Below are 17394 nucleotides of genomic sequence, written 5' to 3' on the forward strand. Positions count from 1 at the left end.
CCACGCAAACAGATGGCAAACAGGGATCCCGGCGCTTCCGAGCCTCGTGTTCCCGACATCACCAGCGACACCCTTTTATAAACCCACCCTGCACAGGGCCAGCACTTAACCGCTCTGCAAAAACTGCTGCTGGCACGGGAACGGAGCCTCTAATGGAGCTCGGGGACACGGCGGAGTTGCCGAAGGCAATGCAGAACGGCAAAAATAACAGCGCAGCGTGGCAGGAAAAAGCCAAGACAACATCTTGGGTAAAGCCGTAGGAGGAGAGCCCTGGCAGGCACGTACCGGCAGCCGCAAGCATGCACTAGGGCTGAAAATATCTCCGTTGGTGTGACAGCAGAGTGCTGGAGGGGTGCTCAGCGCTCAAGGGTTGCCACCACGGGAACCACGCACACCTACACGCACCGTCCCCATCCCCGTATCACTCACGGATCCCACCGAGGGCACCAGGACCTCGTGTCTGTCTCTCCAAACAGAAGGATGGGTGTTTGGGGAGGAAGAAAAGTCGCCCACAACCTTCTTCCTTCCCCATCACGGCAGCTCGGACTAGAACTACAAAATCGACTCGTTCAGCGTCTTTTTCTCAGTGAAATACGGCAGGGGAATAGCAGGGGACTCGCAGACCCCCTGCGCACACCGAGGGGCAGGACAGCACTGCCCAAAGAGAGCCTTTGGGGTCAGATTTGGGGGCCTGTCGGCTTTGATGTGCTCTGGGTGCCACCGAACAGAAACCTAAATGCTAAACGCCTTTTCTCTTAATCACTCCCACTGCTTGGACAGGAACCAAAGCATACAAGCACACACAGGCCGCTTGTTATTTAGCTCGCAAGAAGCACAAACAATGAGCTGGGGAGAAAATCTGCGCAGCCCTCGCAAGCAGGAGAAGGCAGACAGGCAGCTTCCAAATCCCAAAGCAAAACGGAAAGGAGGAGGAACAAAAAACTGGGGAAAAAAAAAAAATCTCTGTAAACATAGGTTTGTACGTCTCCCCTGGCTCTGCAGAAGAAAGAAAACCTGGGGAAAGGGATGGTTTCAAACTCAGGGTCATCTCTGCTTGGGAATCCCAGCTCTGAAAGCCATCACTTTCTCCCTGGAGGCTTTTCTGCCCAGATTACATGGAAATTAGCAAAAACCACGAGGTTTGCCCCAGTGCAAATCCTCGCCCCTGCTGCAGCTACAGATGACTTAAATCCACCTCTCCCCCTCCCAGGATCTTCTGGCACACCTATTCCCAGCTGTCAGCCCTGCTCCTGTAAACAGCGGATTAAAAACCGAGAGCAAGACCAGCTAAAACAGGATTTGAGGCTCTTTGCCTTGCAAAGGCTGCTGTGTCCTGCACTCCCTGCACACCAGGAGCTCAGCAGCTCTCTGCTCTTCATCCTAGGAGGGATGTCACAAGTGCCACCAGATAGCCCGAGGCGCTCTCATCAGCACAGCTCCTTTCACTCCTGACCCGGAGCAAGCTGTGCTCGCAGCACAAAGCATCTTTACAGCTGTTTTTCATGATGTTTTTTTTACCAAAGTACATTTGTTGGTAAGCAAAAGCAAGTCCCAGTGCAGCAGGGGAGAAGAAAGCACCAACCCACAAGCCCCTCAAGGAGGGAGGGCACCAAAACCTGCAGACAGCCCCCCCCCGAAAGCCCCCGCTGCACAGAGCAAGCACTGGGCTTTCAGTCCAACCTCTTGTATTTATAGGCAGAGCTGCAATATTTTTGGGAAGGAAAGCCAACAAAGAGGATCCAAACCAGATCCCCAGCCGCCTAGGAGAGCAAAAGGTTTATTATTAATACCAATGTCAGCTAATGACAGGCGTTATCGTGCAGTTGGGTACCGGCAGCCGTTCGCTTGTGAGCCGTTTTGTGGAGCTGAGTCACGCCGAGAGAATTGCTTTAAATAAAAACGGGGATCTCACAACTTTTCATGCCTCCCGCTACAAGTCAACATGCCCACTGCCCACTTCAGGCAGCGCTGCCTTCTAGCAGAGGAATGAATTTCCCTTCCATCCCCCAAGCCGTCTAGAATAAAATTAGAATTAAAAATATAGATATATCAAGTGCCTGTCAGGAACCAAAGCTACATAAAAAAATGTATTAAAATAAAGACAGAAAGCAGGCTTGCACACAGCATTAGGTGCCCAGGACTGCCTGCAGGGACATCGCCCAGGCTGCCCGGGGGCTGGGATTCAGACGGGAATTGCCAGCGCGTGGTGGGAGCTCAGACATCAGCCCGGGCTGCCTAACACCAGGCCACACGGCGTGTTCGGAAGCAGAAAGCACGCTCTGATAACCACGAGCATGCTAGCAAAGCCCACATGAAAAGCCCGGCGTGAGTACGGGCGCCGCAGGGGTGCCGGTCACTGGTGGGACGTGCTCGGAGCATCCCTCCCCTGCTGGGAGCCCCCAGAGCACAGCTCCAGCTCGTAATGGCTGCCCAGCACCCCCAAAGCGCTCCCATTTCAGACCGACACGAGCAAGCGTAGGCTCAGGACAGCTTCTTCAGCTGGGGTTTATCCCCAGAACAAGAGGGCAAGCCCTCGATGGGCGACTGCCCCCCACCCAGGCATTATTTATTGTAAATCAACACCAACTGATGCGACGGCACCGAGGTGAGGGGCACAGCAGTCCCTGGGGTGGGAGCAGGGCTCCAGCAGAGGCTGTGGAGAAGGAAACCTTCCTGCGCATTAAAATTCCCCCGTAATTTCTCTTTCATTATTGACGAGTTCCATGCAGCGTTACTCACTTCCTCCCGACCGCATACATCATGCTTTTTCTGCTGCGAGCGCATCCTGGTGCCTCTGCCTCGGGATAAAGCGGAACAGATAGTTGACAACGCTGTCAGGCCCTCAGAAATGTACAAAATGAGGCATTTTCAAAAGCCTTGCCGGGAACCCCTGTATTCTAAACACATTCTTTGCTAGGCTTGGAGAGGATCAAAGCAAACGTGGCTCAAGAGACGCCGCCTACGCGCTGCGTGCGGTTAGCACCCTGTGGCTGAACGCAACGGGGACCCGGCCGGCCGAGGGGCTGGCAGAGGGGGACGAGGGGACCAAAGCCCTCAGGTTGCCCCCCAGCAGCTGCTGGTGGCCCCGTTCCCCAGGAGGCGGGTTGGGGAGAGCTGGCGTAACTGATGGCATCGACTCCGCTGCCTATTTAGCAGCTAGGAAGGAAACTTCAGAGCTGCTTAAAGGATCCCAGTGCTGATTTTCTGCTTAAAGGGAGTAGAAAGAGCCGTCGGTTTCTGTTTGTGCGCAGCTGAGATGCTCCCTTCGGTGCCAAACACGAAGGGGACGCGCAGCGCGAGCTCTCAACACGCGGTTTAAGCGGTAGAGAAACTGAGACAGGCACAGAAGTAATTCACTCTCTGCAAGGTTTTTAATCCTTGCAATGGTCCTAAGGGGTGCAAACGTCTGGGCAGAGCGAATGGCGCTGTCCTGTGCCTGCAAGAGCCCTACGGAGGGCGAGGAACTCCCCTGGCTTGGAGAACCAAGCAATAACTCTTTTTTTTAGGGAGATCTGCAGAGGCTTGCCCCAGGCCCTGCTGCCTCTGGGAGCGGCGAGGCTCAGCACAGCAGTTTGCTCTCTACGGCTTTGCAGCTCCCCAAAGAGCAGCAGAAATTCGCTTGGCTTTGGGGAGCTCACGTATTACCCGAGGTCAAGCAGGGCTGCTCCTTCACCAGCTGGACAAGGAGGCTTGTAGGGTGAGAAACGGCCAGCAGACCTCATGCTGCCAGCAGGTTTTTGGTTTACAGAGCCCCCAGGTCGCAAGAGGAGGAGCAGGCCACCTAGAAACCACCTGGGATCCATGCAAAATGGAAAGGATTGAGGGCATCAGCAGTACTGACTTCCAGCATCAAGGCAGTGGGATCTGAGTTTCGGACCGATGTGTAAAACCCACAGCAAAGCCAAGACTTCACTCGCATAGACGATGCTCATGGTCACCTTGCCCAAGTTTTTCTCTGGATCCACCAGGGCTGGAAGTTTCCTCTGCCTGAAATACAGACTTCCCAATACTTGCTTGACAGACAGGGACTCATTCTGCAGCAGCTCCAGCACCACAGGGTGATGCTGACGCTGGCTCCCCTGCGAGGAGTCACCGAGCGAGATGCTAAAGTATTGGCCATGGGCAAAAACCTACAGCAAGGTGACGTGGCACATCCCAGATGTCTGGAAAAAAATTAAAAAATAAAAATAAAAATGACAGCCCTTCCTAAAGAGATGAAAACAAGCAGCTCCACGTTAGCTGGGAGAGGTCGTACTCGTCCTGCTCCATTATGGCTCAATTTAGCGAGGCGTGCGGTACTGATGCTGCTGTTTTCCTGATGTTTCCACACCGAATTATTAGCGTTCACGTCTTCATTGAAAGCTGCTCTCCACGGGCACGCCTGCATACAAAGCATCTCGCAAACCCAGCAGCGCCGCAGCAGCCTCCTTTGTTGTCTCCGGCCTGGTTCAATTCAAACCCCATCAGGAGCCTCGTTACGCCGAGCGGAGCCCCAGGGGAGCGTGCTAAATAAATACACCCCGCACGCATCCCCTCCCTTCCACGTACAGGTAAATATTTTCGTTTTCCTAAAGCAATTAGCATCGTGACAGCTAATCACGCCACCGCGCAACACCTGAAATCCCCCCAAGACTTCTGGGAACAGCTTTAAAACCACCCCCAAAAATTCTCGTTGCGTTTCCAAATCGGCGCATCCGTTTCCGAAGCAGGTGCACGAGGGTCTTGCGTTCTCCGGGGTGCAGCAGCAGCAAGCTGCTTGCTGCCTTCCCCGTGTCTTTTCCAGAGCATTTCCTAATGGATCCCAGGCTCAGGTGAGAATAATTTCTCCAAGGGGGTATAACACTCAATTTTCACCAATTTTCACTAGAATCTAGATGCCTAATATCCCTTTAGCTCAATAGAGTCCAAAACCAAGTTCTCAGCACCAGCTGAAAGCAAACCGTGTATTTGTGCAGCAGGTCCAGCACGCCTCTCCAAGCAGCACAGATTACCCCAATGTTTAAAGACTTAAGGCTGGCTTAAGCATCTTTTTTTTTTTAAATTTCTTTCTGTTCAATTTCAAGGCATATGGTTAGTGAGAGTGTGTGAACAGAGGGACTTCCCCAGAGAAAACAGCAGCAGAACAACGCAGACACCGTGTCGGAGAGGAGGGACTGGCAGCGGTGGGCACGGCCAGCTTGGCACCGTGAGGATGCTAATTAGCCTAACCACCTTCATTACATGGCTCGGGTCAGAGGAGGTCTCGCCCTGCTCCAAAGCAGCAGGAGAGCCAGGGAAATGACCCCAAAGCCCTGGTTTTGGGCACCGCAGCCCCGGTGAAGCTGCTGGTGCTGGTTTCAGCAGCCCTGAAGGACAAGCAGCCAGGCTGCCCTTCCCCTCCTAGCACCTTTGGGTGGCTTCTCCAGCCAGTGAGCGTGTCAGGACTCAACACCGAGGCACAAGCAGCTTCTCCATTGCACTCAGCAGCCTCTAGACGGGGCTGGACCCTCTTGAGAGCACCTCCAGCCCTGCTGCAGGACGCCCCACGGGGCAGGGCACGTCCCTGGCCTGCAGCGATGCAAACCCCAGGCGCATCCCTGCCTGCTCCGCGCTGATCTCCACGAAAAAGCAAAGCTCCTCCACGGCACGCTCAGAGGGTTTTTAACTCGACCCCACGCGTTTCGGCTGGAAACTCAAACGGCACAGCCAGGAACGGTTTCCACACGCAGCTCCTCAGAGCTTTGCCACGAACATCACCTGCAAGGCAGCGCACCAGGCACAGCGCCTTCAGGCACAGGGACTGGGTTTAGCTGGAGAGTCGCGGCACCTTGGCACGGGACCAGCTTCAGGAATTTGTCATGCAATCCACTTTCAGTCCTGGGTATCTGCACGAGGGCACCTGGGCACAGATCGCAGCTGCTCCCTGGTTGTCCTGGTTGCAGGAGAGCGCACGTGCAAAGCCCAGACCCAGCAGCAGGAGCAGGCATGAGCTCTCTCCTCCGGCCCTCGCAGAGGTGTAGCAGCAGGCGGCTCCCTCCTGGCAGCGAGCTGGTGCAGACAGGTTGATTTACCGGCTCCGGAAACCCAGCTGGCATTCACTGTTAATTAATATAAATTCACATCGGTCCCATCTCCGTGACACACGCAGGAGTCTGCGCTCATCTTCTCCCTCTGATTCAGCCCCTTTATCTACATTATTCCAGTCCCTGCTTGCCACTGGCACATCTTCCTCTTCTTATGCGCTGTCCCATTCTTCCTCCTTCCGATCCATCCACCCCACCTCCTAAAAGCAGCAACACGCTCACGATCTACAACGGTCTCTTAGCAAAGGGTTTCAAGGCAATTAGGCATCTAAAGCAATGGTTTTTCCTAAGAAAAAGCAGCTCGTTAGATCTGGCTGACATCAGAGCAGAGAAATCCCCCCCAAGGACAAACGCCAAGACAAAATCCTGTCTCGTAACCAGCAGCCTGTCAAAGGTACGCATCAGTTCCTCTGCCTGGGATGGATGCAGCTGCAAACTCAGCCTCCAGAGGACCTGGCACGTAGAATCAAATCATTTAGGTTGGAAAAGACCTCTGAGATCAGCCAGTCCAGCCTTAAATATCTCCGTGGTCCGAGGCCTGCTGGTTTCTGAAGGCTGCAAGGGCTCACTCTGCTCCCCTGCTTTAATGTGAAGCAACTGACTGATGAGCTCCCCACTTCAGAAATAGAGCCGCATTTTCCATATCTCACTAACGTGAACCAAAGCTCACAGCCGTAACGTGCCCTCATCCAAACCAGGAGCCAGCAGCTGGCCACAAAACCCCCGAGATCCAGCAGCTGTCTGAGGACAGCGTTACTCCAGCTGCGTGCAGGAACAACCTCCCCTTTCACCACCACTTAGCCAAGGCACAGATATTGCAGAAAGGCCTTGGAGGGTGGTCTCTGCAACCAGATCTTACAACACCAAGTCTGGAAAGAAGAACGTGGGAGAGGACCGGGGATAGCATGGCCTGAAGCCCACCCAGTGCTTCATGCTCCTATTAAACGCCACCTCCAAGCCAGACTATTAGGGCTGGAAGGACAATACACGGTTCGAGGAACCTACAAAGACTCAAAACTTGCAGGCTGACATAGTGACAACGTCCACGCCTGGCCTCCATCCCTGCCTGCCTGCCTGCTTGGGGAGAAGCTAAGTCTGTGAGCACCAGCTGGCTCCTCTACAGGGCTGTGATCTGTGATGCGAAGAGTCAAAATGCAATCACACGGTCACCTGTCAGCTCTCAGGAGAAATCCAAGGCTATTACCCAGGTCATCGGCTCAGAAATAGCCATTTCCAGAAGAAAAGCCAGAAGAATGTAAAAAAGCCTGCAAATGCAGGCAGTCCCTTTCTGGTGAGCGCTTCTGTCCACAGCGCAGGGCACATCATTTTCGTCCTGTATGCTGAAGAAGCCGGGGTGAACTTTACAGACAAAAGGTCACGTTCTCGTACTTCTTGCTAGATAGTCACTATGCCAGCCTTGCTATGGGGACAGAAAACAAGGGGAAAAAGCAGTCATATTGATATTTTTCCCTTTGACCAAGCCAGCACTCGCCGGGCGGAGCTGAGACACCTCCACCAGCAGCCTCCTGCTGATGGCAAGCTCCTGCGGCACACGGATGCTCCTCATCCCAACCAGCCATGGACACGGACACCTACAGCTGCCCCACTGCACCAGAGCAGGGCCATGGTGGAGCAGCTAGGAGGATTTTGTGCCGTGGGTCTCTGGCACACAAACCACCCCATTTCTGATGTCCGTTCAGCCGCACGCCTGGAGGGTGGCTCGGAGGAGAGGCTGATTTCGGAGCATCGCTGCCTCCAGCCCCCAAATCCAGGCTGGGCCATACCAAAAGCCAGGCTGGACCATACCCAAAGGCAGCCAGGCTGCCTGCAGCCACACCAGCACACGCAGGAACAAGGCGTTTGAAGGCTCTGCCTATCTCTGAGGCTTCCTCGCAGCCCATCCCACAGCGCCGATATGGAAAACCTCGTCCACCATCACGTCTTGCGCCCCGCAGATAAAGGCCCGACAGCGGCAAGGAGAGGAAAGCCGCTGGCAAAATTAAGATCGGGGAGGGACAAAAATACATCTTTGCAGACAAGGATGACAGTTTGCTCCCCAGGACCAGAGCGAACAGCAAGGCGCTGGAGCATGCGAGCTGGCCTTCCTCTGCCACAATACGCTGAGCTGCGACATGCTCTTGCACGGCTGCATAAAGGATGTGAGAGAGACGGCACCTGCCTGCTGTCTTCCCCTCGTCCTGCTCCAGCGAGCGGCTTTCGGCAGCATCACTGCACCTGCCCTGGCCCCGCTGGGTCATCTCCTCCCAGGAGACAAGGGCTGTGCGCCCTCGTGCACGTGGACAAGAAACGAGAGGCGTTATGGCCGCGTCTGCCATCGCCCGTGGTCCAAAGTTCTGCAGACGTTTGGCCTAGCAGCTCGGGTCCTGAGCACAACAGCTCGCAAAGACTCGAGGGCTCAGACATGGCTCAAGCCTTGCTGAAGGCGGGTCCCCTCTGCAGCTGCAGGGAGAGACGCCTCGAGGAGAGAGCAAGCCCCTGTTCTTCCTCAGGGCGTCAGATCAGAAGGGAAAGCCTTACCCCCCTTGCTGTAGGGCACTACATCGTACCCCCCGTGCTTCCCCGACGCGGCAACACAAAATTCATAACCTGGCTGGAGCAAAAGCACCCGAGCATCTCGGGATGCAGCGGATGTGGCACGTTAACAGCCACCTCCATGAGTATATCTGTCAGTGACGTTTCCCCTTCCTGAGCACGAAGTTAGATGCAATAGAAATTGGCTATAAGCAAACGGGCAACTCCAAAATTAGTTGGGCTGCTCGGAAAAATTGCCACGCACACAAACGCAGCCCCTCTTTGCTCCAAGGATGTGTGTCAGGCTTGCAGGACACGCATCGTTTGGGTGGAAGGGCATCATGCAAACCTTAAATTAACTCAAATTGTTCGACCTGTGTAACTGAGGCTCGGGGCAGAGGCTGCAGGGGAAGCCTCCTGCCCACATCTCCTCAGAGGATGGTCTGTGACAAAGGATAAATCTTACAGTTTGTCCCCTTGCCACCTCCTCCTTCGGATCACTTGGACCAGAAAGGATTTGGCTCTCAGCCCATGGCTGAAATTTACAGCTGGTTAAGTCCAGGTCTGAAATAGCCGGGGAGATAAAACTGCACATCTCTACATCACCTGCAGTGAAGAACCGACTTCAGACCAGACCAAGCACCACGGATGCTGGCACCCAGCCGCCTGGCAGCTCTGCAGGAGGACACTGGGGTCCCGTTAGCGCTGCCCCCACCACGGACACGCTGTTCTGGCAGCCCCCCGCTGCCTGCACAGAGCAGGCACCAGCGGGTGCTTTGGGCAGCACAATCCTCCTCTCCCCAGCTCCAGCTGGCACAACTCACCGCCGACCGAGCTGCGGGATGAGGGCCTAATGCCCCAAGGGCACGGTCTCTTCTTGAGACAGTTTGGGTTTGTTTTGAAAGAAAGCAGAAAAATCCCTCACAGGATACTCACAGTGCTAATTTCCCCCTTCGGAGTCCAAATATTTGCTCACCTCAGAAATAACACGGACATTCAGCCGGCTGTTTCCTCAAAAATGATCCTTCTGCCCAGCTCTGCAACCCAGCCAAGCTCCGTGCACGGCCACGGGTGTGCTAACTCCATCCCTGCTGCCTCCGCTCGCAGAGGGACAAATCCTTTGGTCCTTCCCTGCCTCTTACCAGCAAGGGCTGCATCAGCCTGAGCAGGCTGGTGCTGAACAGAAAAGGCAATCCCAAATGTTTGGAGGCTTTCCGTGGCAGGGAAAGGCTGCTGGTTTGAAATCCGCCGTGCATTTTATCCCTGCTGACGTAAAGCCTTGCCAGCCGATGCACTCGGGCCAGGTACCACAAAGCTTTCCACGCCCCGGGCTCGGCACACGCTGTGCGGATGGAGAGGAGAGGGATGGCGACACGAGACCGAAACCGCTGGGGGGAAAAAGGTACAAACCGTGCCTCTTCTCCATTTCCACGGGATGGGAGAGGCAGATCCTGCTCTATCTGGCCGCCGTGCACCTCCACACCCAACTGTACCCACCTGCACCCGCAGCAAACCGAGAGCTGGGGCTCCTCCAAGGCGCCCAGAGGATTTACACCCAGGCTCCCTTAATTAAAAAAGGTGTAGCTCTGTTCCTCGAGCTGCTTTGGATGCACCAGCCCCAGGGGTGTGGGAGGTGATTCTGTTCAGCTGCAGCTTCCACATTTTCTGAATCAGCTCCCCAAATTAAAACTAAATTGAAGTTCAGACTGTGTTGGAATCAGGCTCAGCGTTAGGACCACCATAAAAACGCGACATGCTTTAACCTCAGCCAGGCGTTACCTACTGGTCTAAAAAGGTCTGATAGGAGGAGAAATATTGTTTGAGCTCCCCCGTTCATGGAAGTTTACTGGCCTGCCTATTGCAGATGTTTTTGTTCTCACAAAGCAAGCTAAAATTAAATTGCAGGCCCACCTGCCAGACTGTTGGGGCATTAAAAATACACATCTCTCTCACCAGCCAGCAACGAAACCAGCCCAGCTGCTGTCTGAGTGACAGCCTTCCTCCCGGAGCAGGAAAGAGTTTGTTTAGCTCTTCGCTATGACCCAGCGAAGCAGAACACACCCAGAGCAGAGAGGAGAAGCTGAGAAATCAGTGACTGGTACGAGGTGGGAGAGGACTGCACGGCGAGGGGGCTGGAGGAAAGCCTCGGGATGCTCCGGCCAAGAAATCAGTTCACACCCCTGCCCCAGCAGAGCCTTCTACACCTCTTATGCCCTGAACAACCCTCCCTGCTTCACAAAACGCCCTTCTCTCTAAATTCTGGTCATTTTATAACCGCAAAATTCAGCTAGAGGAGTCCAGCCCCCTGGAAGGACGGTGCTCCCGTGCAGACAAGGTAGTCATCAGCACACAAAGGCACGCTCAGCTGCAGGCACGGCAAACCAAGAGATAAGCGAGCGAGCATTCGGGCAGCCTTGCTAACAATGCAATGCAAGATACAGATCTAATAACAACCCATAAATAAGCCGCTGCTCGCTGCGGGGGTAACCTCTCCCGGGCTGCAGCCGGCAGCCTTATCAGCAAGCCGTATTAATAATCGGGGTGATCACGTTAATGAAACCGCTCGCACGGCGCTGGAGCCAGCACGAGGAGAAAGCCACCAGCACCCGAGTGACGAGGGGTAATTTCCACTGGAGAATCTTACGCAGCTGCAGAGACCTTGCCAGCTAACGAGCACTGTTAATCACCGTGCCCACGCTTTTGTAGACACTCTGTCAGTAGCTCACGTCTTCACGCAGCACCAGTGGAAGAGTTTTCTTGCGACCTAAACTCCGCGGATGACCTCCGCGCCTTGTCCCCATCGCCCTGCTCCCGCTCAGGTCTCCCATCTCCGCCAGCAACAGAAGCACACAGAGCAGACATCCTACCTCACCATCACTGGGCAAGGCTCCTGGCCCCGCGGAGAGATTTCCTTAGTCCACGGAAGCCACAGGAGAGCTCGAAGAGGCCGAAAGGGTCGCGGGACGCGGGAGGTGGGGACAGCTTGGTTAGGACGTCCCAGCCTCCAGCATCCTCAGCAGGGCTGGCCGAGGTGGTGGAGCGAAGAAGTGACAGCGAGTTATTTACCCAAAAAAAAAAAAAAAAAAAAAAAAAAAAAAAAAAAGCTTGTTCTGGACGGGAGAGGGGGAGGAGAGAAGAAAAGGAAGTCATCTCCTCCTCTTATCGGCACCAGCCCGGCAGCTGCGAGCCGGGTGTTTGGTGGGGACCGGGAGGGCAAGCGCCGCGCGCCTGGGGTGTGTCGGCTCGGGGGCAGCCCGAACGGCAGGAACAGAGAGCAAAAAGGGAGGATAATGGGCAAAGTGGCATCCCTGGGAGCTCCTGTATCTGGATAGCACTCCCCGTTACATCTCGGTCCTCCTGGTAAAGCCGCAGGAGGGATTTCTGCCCCGGCACCGAGCGGCTCCGCACGACTCCCAGACGGGGGCTGATCCTGCCAGGGACAGGGCTGCCACGCACTCCCAGGAGGAACAAGGGTCTCAGGATGTTCAGATGCTCCCCAAAAATCTTTTGATTTGGGGGATTTCTAATTTAAGCTAAAGAAGCCATCCCTGACTCAGTTCCGAGGTGGGATTCACAAGGTGGGATTGACCCCGAGGCACCCGGGCTGGAGCCCTGCGTTTAGTTCCGGAGAGAAACAGGCGCCTCCTATTCCTGTGTGTACCCACAGTTACAGCCCGAGCACCCCAACACGGCCAGTCCTGGGTGTAACTTAAGGAGACGGTGAGTTTTTAAAGGGAGAAGTGATGCCTTTTATTAGCTGAGATGATTTAAGTGGGACTCGCAGACCTTGCCTCGGGCCAGCCCTGGGCAGAGGGGATTTGTGTCCTCAGTCCTGCAGGACGAGAACCACAAGCCCAGCCCCAGAAAACCTGGGAACACGACAGCCCTACAAACTGCATGGCAGGACAAAAACCCTCCCCCTGCCCACGTCCTCAGCATCCTTGCATCACCAGCTTCCTAGGGCAGGAGAAATGAGACCTCGGCTGTCCTGCGGGCTGGCAAACAACTAAACACACGTCCATCGAGGCATTAAACGGCCGGGAGCGCGGCTGCCTCTGCCTGAGCATTGAGCCCATTATCCCACAGCCGCTCAGCGCAATTAGGGCTGCTTTGTGGCTAGCCCTTAATGTGCCAGCAGAGCAGCTGGGGCACACGGAGGAGACGGAGATGACAACAGCCCCAACCGCAGCGCTCCAGCCCAGCCCTGGTGGTGGTGGCAGGGAGGAAATGCCAGGCAGGGCCGGGATCGCACCCAGCTGGGCGGGATCGCACCCAAAGCACCCAGCTGGGCCCGGCAGGAGGTGGGGAGCACAACCTTACAGCCCAGGGCATCGGCAATGCGACACTAGATCAGGACCTTCCCCTGCGCCCCGAGGCCAGCCAGTGCGTTTAACGCACGGCACTCCCCTCCTTCCACAACCCTGCCCCCAGTGATGGGCAGGAATCAGAGATGCTGGAGATAAAAGCTGTGAAAAGGAGGGAAAAAACAGGTTATGTTGTATTAGCCCTCCGTGGAAGTCCTTTTCCACAGTAGGTCTTGTCCAAACGTGGTTGGATAGACCACCAGCAGGGCTCTTCTCCCTGTCCTCACCCAACCTCGCATCCAAGTCCAACCTGTTCAAATCCCAGACCCATTTAATCCTCCTTCCAGAGATCAGGAGGGACACCAAAATCTAACCAACCCCTCCAAAACTACGCCTCCCTCCCTAACTGCCCTTCTTGAAGCACGCCAGTTCCTGCCCGCTTTGAGCATCGAAACGACAGCACCCAAAGTTTCCGCTGCTGCAGCAGCATTAAATTCTGACGCCAGCCCCCACAAGAACAGGACCGAAACCCCAGTCCGAGCCGCAGGTGACAGCAGGAGGTGGGTTGGTGCGAGCTGGCATCGCTGCCGCAGCACAGCTCCCCTCGCACGGGCTGCACAAAGCCCTGATAAAAACGCACCAGGGCGCAAGGAGCTGCCATCCGCACGGCCAGCGGGCAGGGAACGGGCTTGCAACACCCGCACGGCTCCAAAATCCTGCCCTCTCACCAGGATCATCACAAGCCCTGCTTCCCAGGAGGGGTTTGGAGGGGAGGAACCAGCACAGAGCCCGGCAAGGCGCTGGGTGCCACCACTGCCCGCGTGGCGCTGGGGACACCTCCCTGCCCAGTGGCAGACCCCGGCCAAAACCTCAGCCGGGGCTGTTTTAAGTTCCTTTGCTCCATCTGGTGGCTGCAAAGCTTTTAAAAGCTTTTAAAAGCTTTGCTCCCTTTTGTGACCTGCTCGTGGTCTGTCCAAACAGAGTGGGTGAAGAGAAACCTGGGATGAGCCACGCTGCACCAGGCAGGAGAGCTGGGCGAGCCCCCTCCTCCGAGGAGCTGGTGGCCACTGGATTGCCCCACGCTGGATCAACAGGGTTCTTGTGAACCTGGATGCATCTGGGGTTCCTCACACAAAGCCCAAGCGTGGCCATCCTCAAAGCACATGAATTTTGAGACCGAGCAAAGCCACGGTGGCAGGGCCAGAGGCTGGGCACAGCGCAGAGCCCCGCGGCACCAGCTGGAGCCACCTCCCCTGGCAGGCAATGAAATTAGGATGTTTTCCTAAGCTAAATCCCTCAGACCTGGGCTACGGGAAGACAAATGTCCTCCATTCCACCAGGAACACAAGACTTACTGTCAGGGTGCTGCCAAGGGCAGAAACACCCTGAGCCTTTCCCCCAGGAGCAGAAGAAAACCAAAACCAGCCCCAAGGCAATGCAGCCGGCTGAGGAGCTCAGGGGGGTTCAGTTCTCCAGGCCCCTTCCCCACTCAGCTGGTTCCTCGCAGGAAAAAACGAAGAGATAAAGGCAATAAGGAAGAAAAAAACAAAACAGGGAAGAGCAGAGCCTAGGGGGACAGGGACGGGGTGACCTACGGCACCGTGGCTGCCCCAGGTGGCACCAGGAGGGTCCCGCGGCGCCGTCCCCACCGCCCTGCCTGCCACCGGCTGCCGGAGCCCAGGGCATCACGTGTGGGCCTGCTGAGCCCAGAAATCCTCAGCTTTCAGGATTATATAACCCGGCGAGCTAATTAAAACCGAGGGGGGCTATTTTGGACCCGGGCAGGGTGACAAGACAAAAATATAGCCCGTAACAGGCCCACGTCCCCTTTGAAGAGTCGCCAAGGCTATTTTTTACCTAGATACATCACGAAGAATTGGAGGGAGAAAAAAAAATACCAGGGCTATATTTAGAATTTAATCAGTGGCAGGGCTTGTTACACTTCTTAGAGAGGAGACTGATGGAAATATTTCAGGAGGGTGGGAGGAAGGAGGTGTGTGTGTGGGGGAAGAGAAATAAAGACAAAAATAAAATCTGTAATAATAATAATAAAAAAATTCAAGGCCAAAGATAGCCCCGGCATCTCCCTTACATGGAAGGGATGATGCTCGAGGGCGTGAAGGGGAATTTTCGGTTGTTGTGAAACCAAATCTTGCGCTGTCGGGCGTCCCACCCCTCCTGACATCCCCGCAGCCAGGCGGCACGTCCCGAGGGAAGGGCTGTCCCCTGCCCGTGCCAAGCACCCGCAGCTCCCCCAGGCTGCCCCAGCTGTCCCCGCTTCCCTTTGTCACATGCGCCCGGTGTGACAGCTCTGGCGGGGACACAAAAAAAAACAAGCTGGAGGAGGCCACGGGGGTTGCAGGGCCACGGGTCCCTCGGAGGTGGCGGCTGGCAGAGGTGGCACTGCCCAGCGCCTCGTGTCACCACGCGCACTCCTCCCGACGTTTCCCCAGCTAGAAGCCATCCACTTTGTAAAATAAATACTTTTTAAAATACTTAAAAGCTTGTCGGAGCAGAGGGGAGCTGCACGTTCCCATTTTCTTGCCCATGCCCATAAAAAAATAAAAATAAAAATAAAAAATAAAACATTTTTTATTAAGGCACATCTTTTCCAACGCTTCGTCTACCCAACCACCACCTCTTAGCATCCACAGCGCCCAGCTCCTCCAAGCCACCTGGGTGCCCAAAGAGCCCCAGCTCCTCAATCCCTGCCAGCTCACAGCCTTCCCCACCAGTGAGGATGAGGAGGAGAGCTGGAAGGACGCGGGAGGGGACAGGGGACCGAAGCCGTGTGCCCCTGGAGGGGAAGGGAACCGCCACCCTGGCGAGCTGGGTTAAAGCATCCGGGGCACGGCAGTTCCCTTGAAAGCCAACTGGAACCTCAACCCCACCGAAAAGGGAACTTCCAAGCACATTGTTTTGGAGAGAGGAAGGAAAAAAAAAGACAAAAAAAAAAAAAAAGCCACATTTGCTTTGGCACCGCAGATGCGAACTGCAGCTTGCGGCCGGGCTCCCGGGTCGGGCACCAAAGGGGAGCCCGTGGGCAGCGGAGCCGGGACCAGAGGGGCTTCGGGGGAGCCCCCTGCGGCGGCAGGCAGCTGGTCCTGTGCCCTCACAGCCCCCTGCTCCAGCACGGACGGGTAAATCACTTGTTTAGCATCTGCTTGCTGCAGCTGCTGGCGGGGAGACCTTCCTATCCGCCCGTTCCGGCGGGGGTTATGGCGAGGTTGAAATTTATTTAAGTGAAAAACTTCTGCTGGAGCAGCCTCGGGAGGTGGGTGGGCTGCTGAACGGAGTCACAGCGCTGTGCTAGCGGTACGATGACCGTGCACTGGGAATGTAAGCAATTTCCAGACCTTACACCCCAAGGTCACAAGGCAGGATCCGGGTGAGCCCGATAGGAAGGAGGAACGGATTGGGTTGCACGAAGGGCCCTCACGCACCAACGGGACCGATATCTTCTCCCCCAGATGACACAACGGGAGGCACGGAGGTGCCTGGAGCGCAGGGGGAAGCCACAACCATGCCTGCTGCAGCACGGCTTACCTCCAGAGATGCTGGGAAGCTGCGCAAACCCCTCTCTGTGCGGGAGAGGGACCGCACGGATGGAGGCGCACACCGAGGGGGACACCTCTCCCCGCTCCCCGCCTTGGTGCCTTTTCTCCCAGGCCACCAAGCAGCCCAGAGACGAGCCTGCTTCTCCCTCGGGAAGATAAGAGCCACCAGGGGCCAGGCACCACCCCAGCGCGGGGCACAGAAAGCCTCCAGCAGATACTTGCAGAGAGGCCGGCTCCTCACCTGATAACACAATCAGGGCAGTCGCAGTGAGCCCCAGCCCCGCGAGCAAGCTCAGCTCACCCTTTCCCCCCCCCCCCATCGCTGCAACGAGCGAGATAAATGTAATTTCTGCTCGCCCTGAGGCTGCCCCAGCCCCAAGATCTTGCATGGGGAGCTGCTGTGATTCGCCCTGGGCACGCACGCTCCTGCCACGGCCACGGATCCGGACGGGGGGGACTGTCACTGCCCAGGGCTCCCACTCGCTGCCCCCAGGGACAGGGAGGAACAGAGCCCCACGGACACAGCCCCCCCGGAGCCCCACAGCCTGTCCTGCAGGGACAGACGGACGGACAGAGCAGCAGGGCTGGGCTGCAGCACGGACACACCGAACCCTGCCCCATCCTAACAACCACGAGGGCATTTTGAAGGCGACGCAGCAGGAGACGAGACTCATCCACAGCTTACCCAAACATCAGCGGGTGGATGCAGGAAATCCCCTGCAACCAGAGCCCGACACTTGTGCCCCCCCCCGGGGGTTGCTGCTCCTGCAGCTGGCCCCCAGCAGTGCCCTTCGCACGCGGGGGCTGCGCAGGACACCTGCGACAGCTCCTGCTGCAGGGGAGCAGCAGCTGCGAAAGGCCAGGAGGAGACCCCAAAGCACACACCTCTCCTCCAAACGTCCCCCTCGGCCACCGAAAACAAGCAGAGGTCTTTGCAGA

At 56.1% G+C, this 17394-nt stretch overlaps 1 protein-coding gene across 10 annotated transcripts in view; it reads right to left on the reverse strand.

Moving 5' to 3' along the window:
- Window positions 1-17394, reverse strand: part of LOC310882965 (tyrosine-protein phosphatase non-receptor type 11-like) — a 42311-nt gene that overhangs the window by 20056 nt on the left and 4861 nt on the right. For 4 of the 10 annotated variants that reach the window (XM_083802510.1, XM_083802508.1, XM_083802509.1 and 1 more), the window contains exon 1: window positions 5737-6077. The exons of 4 other annotated variants lie outside the window; for them this stretch is intronic. In XM_083802510.1, the coding sequence (XP_083658636.1) occupies window positions 5737-6074 (338 nt within the window). In that variant the 5' untranslated portion in view covers window positions 6075-6077. Of the gene's footprint in view, window positions 1-5736; window positions 6078-9570; window positions 10031-11461; window positions 11665-17394 lie in introns of those variants that run through there. 2 more of the 10 variants (XM_083802507.1, XM_083802511.1) reach the window with 2 other exon arrangements.

Source organism: Anser anser, assembly GCF_964211835.1.
Source record: "Anser anser genome assembly, chromosome: 17".
In the NCBI taxonomy this organism is placed as follows: domain Eukaryota; kingdom Metazoa; phylum Chordata; class Aves; order Anseriformes; family Anatidae; genus Anser; species Anser anser.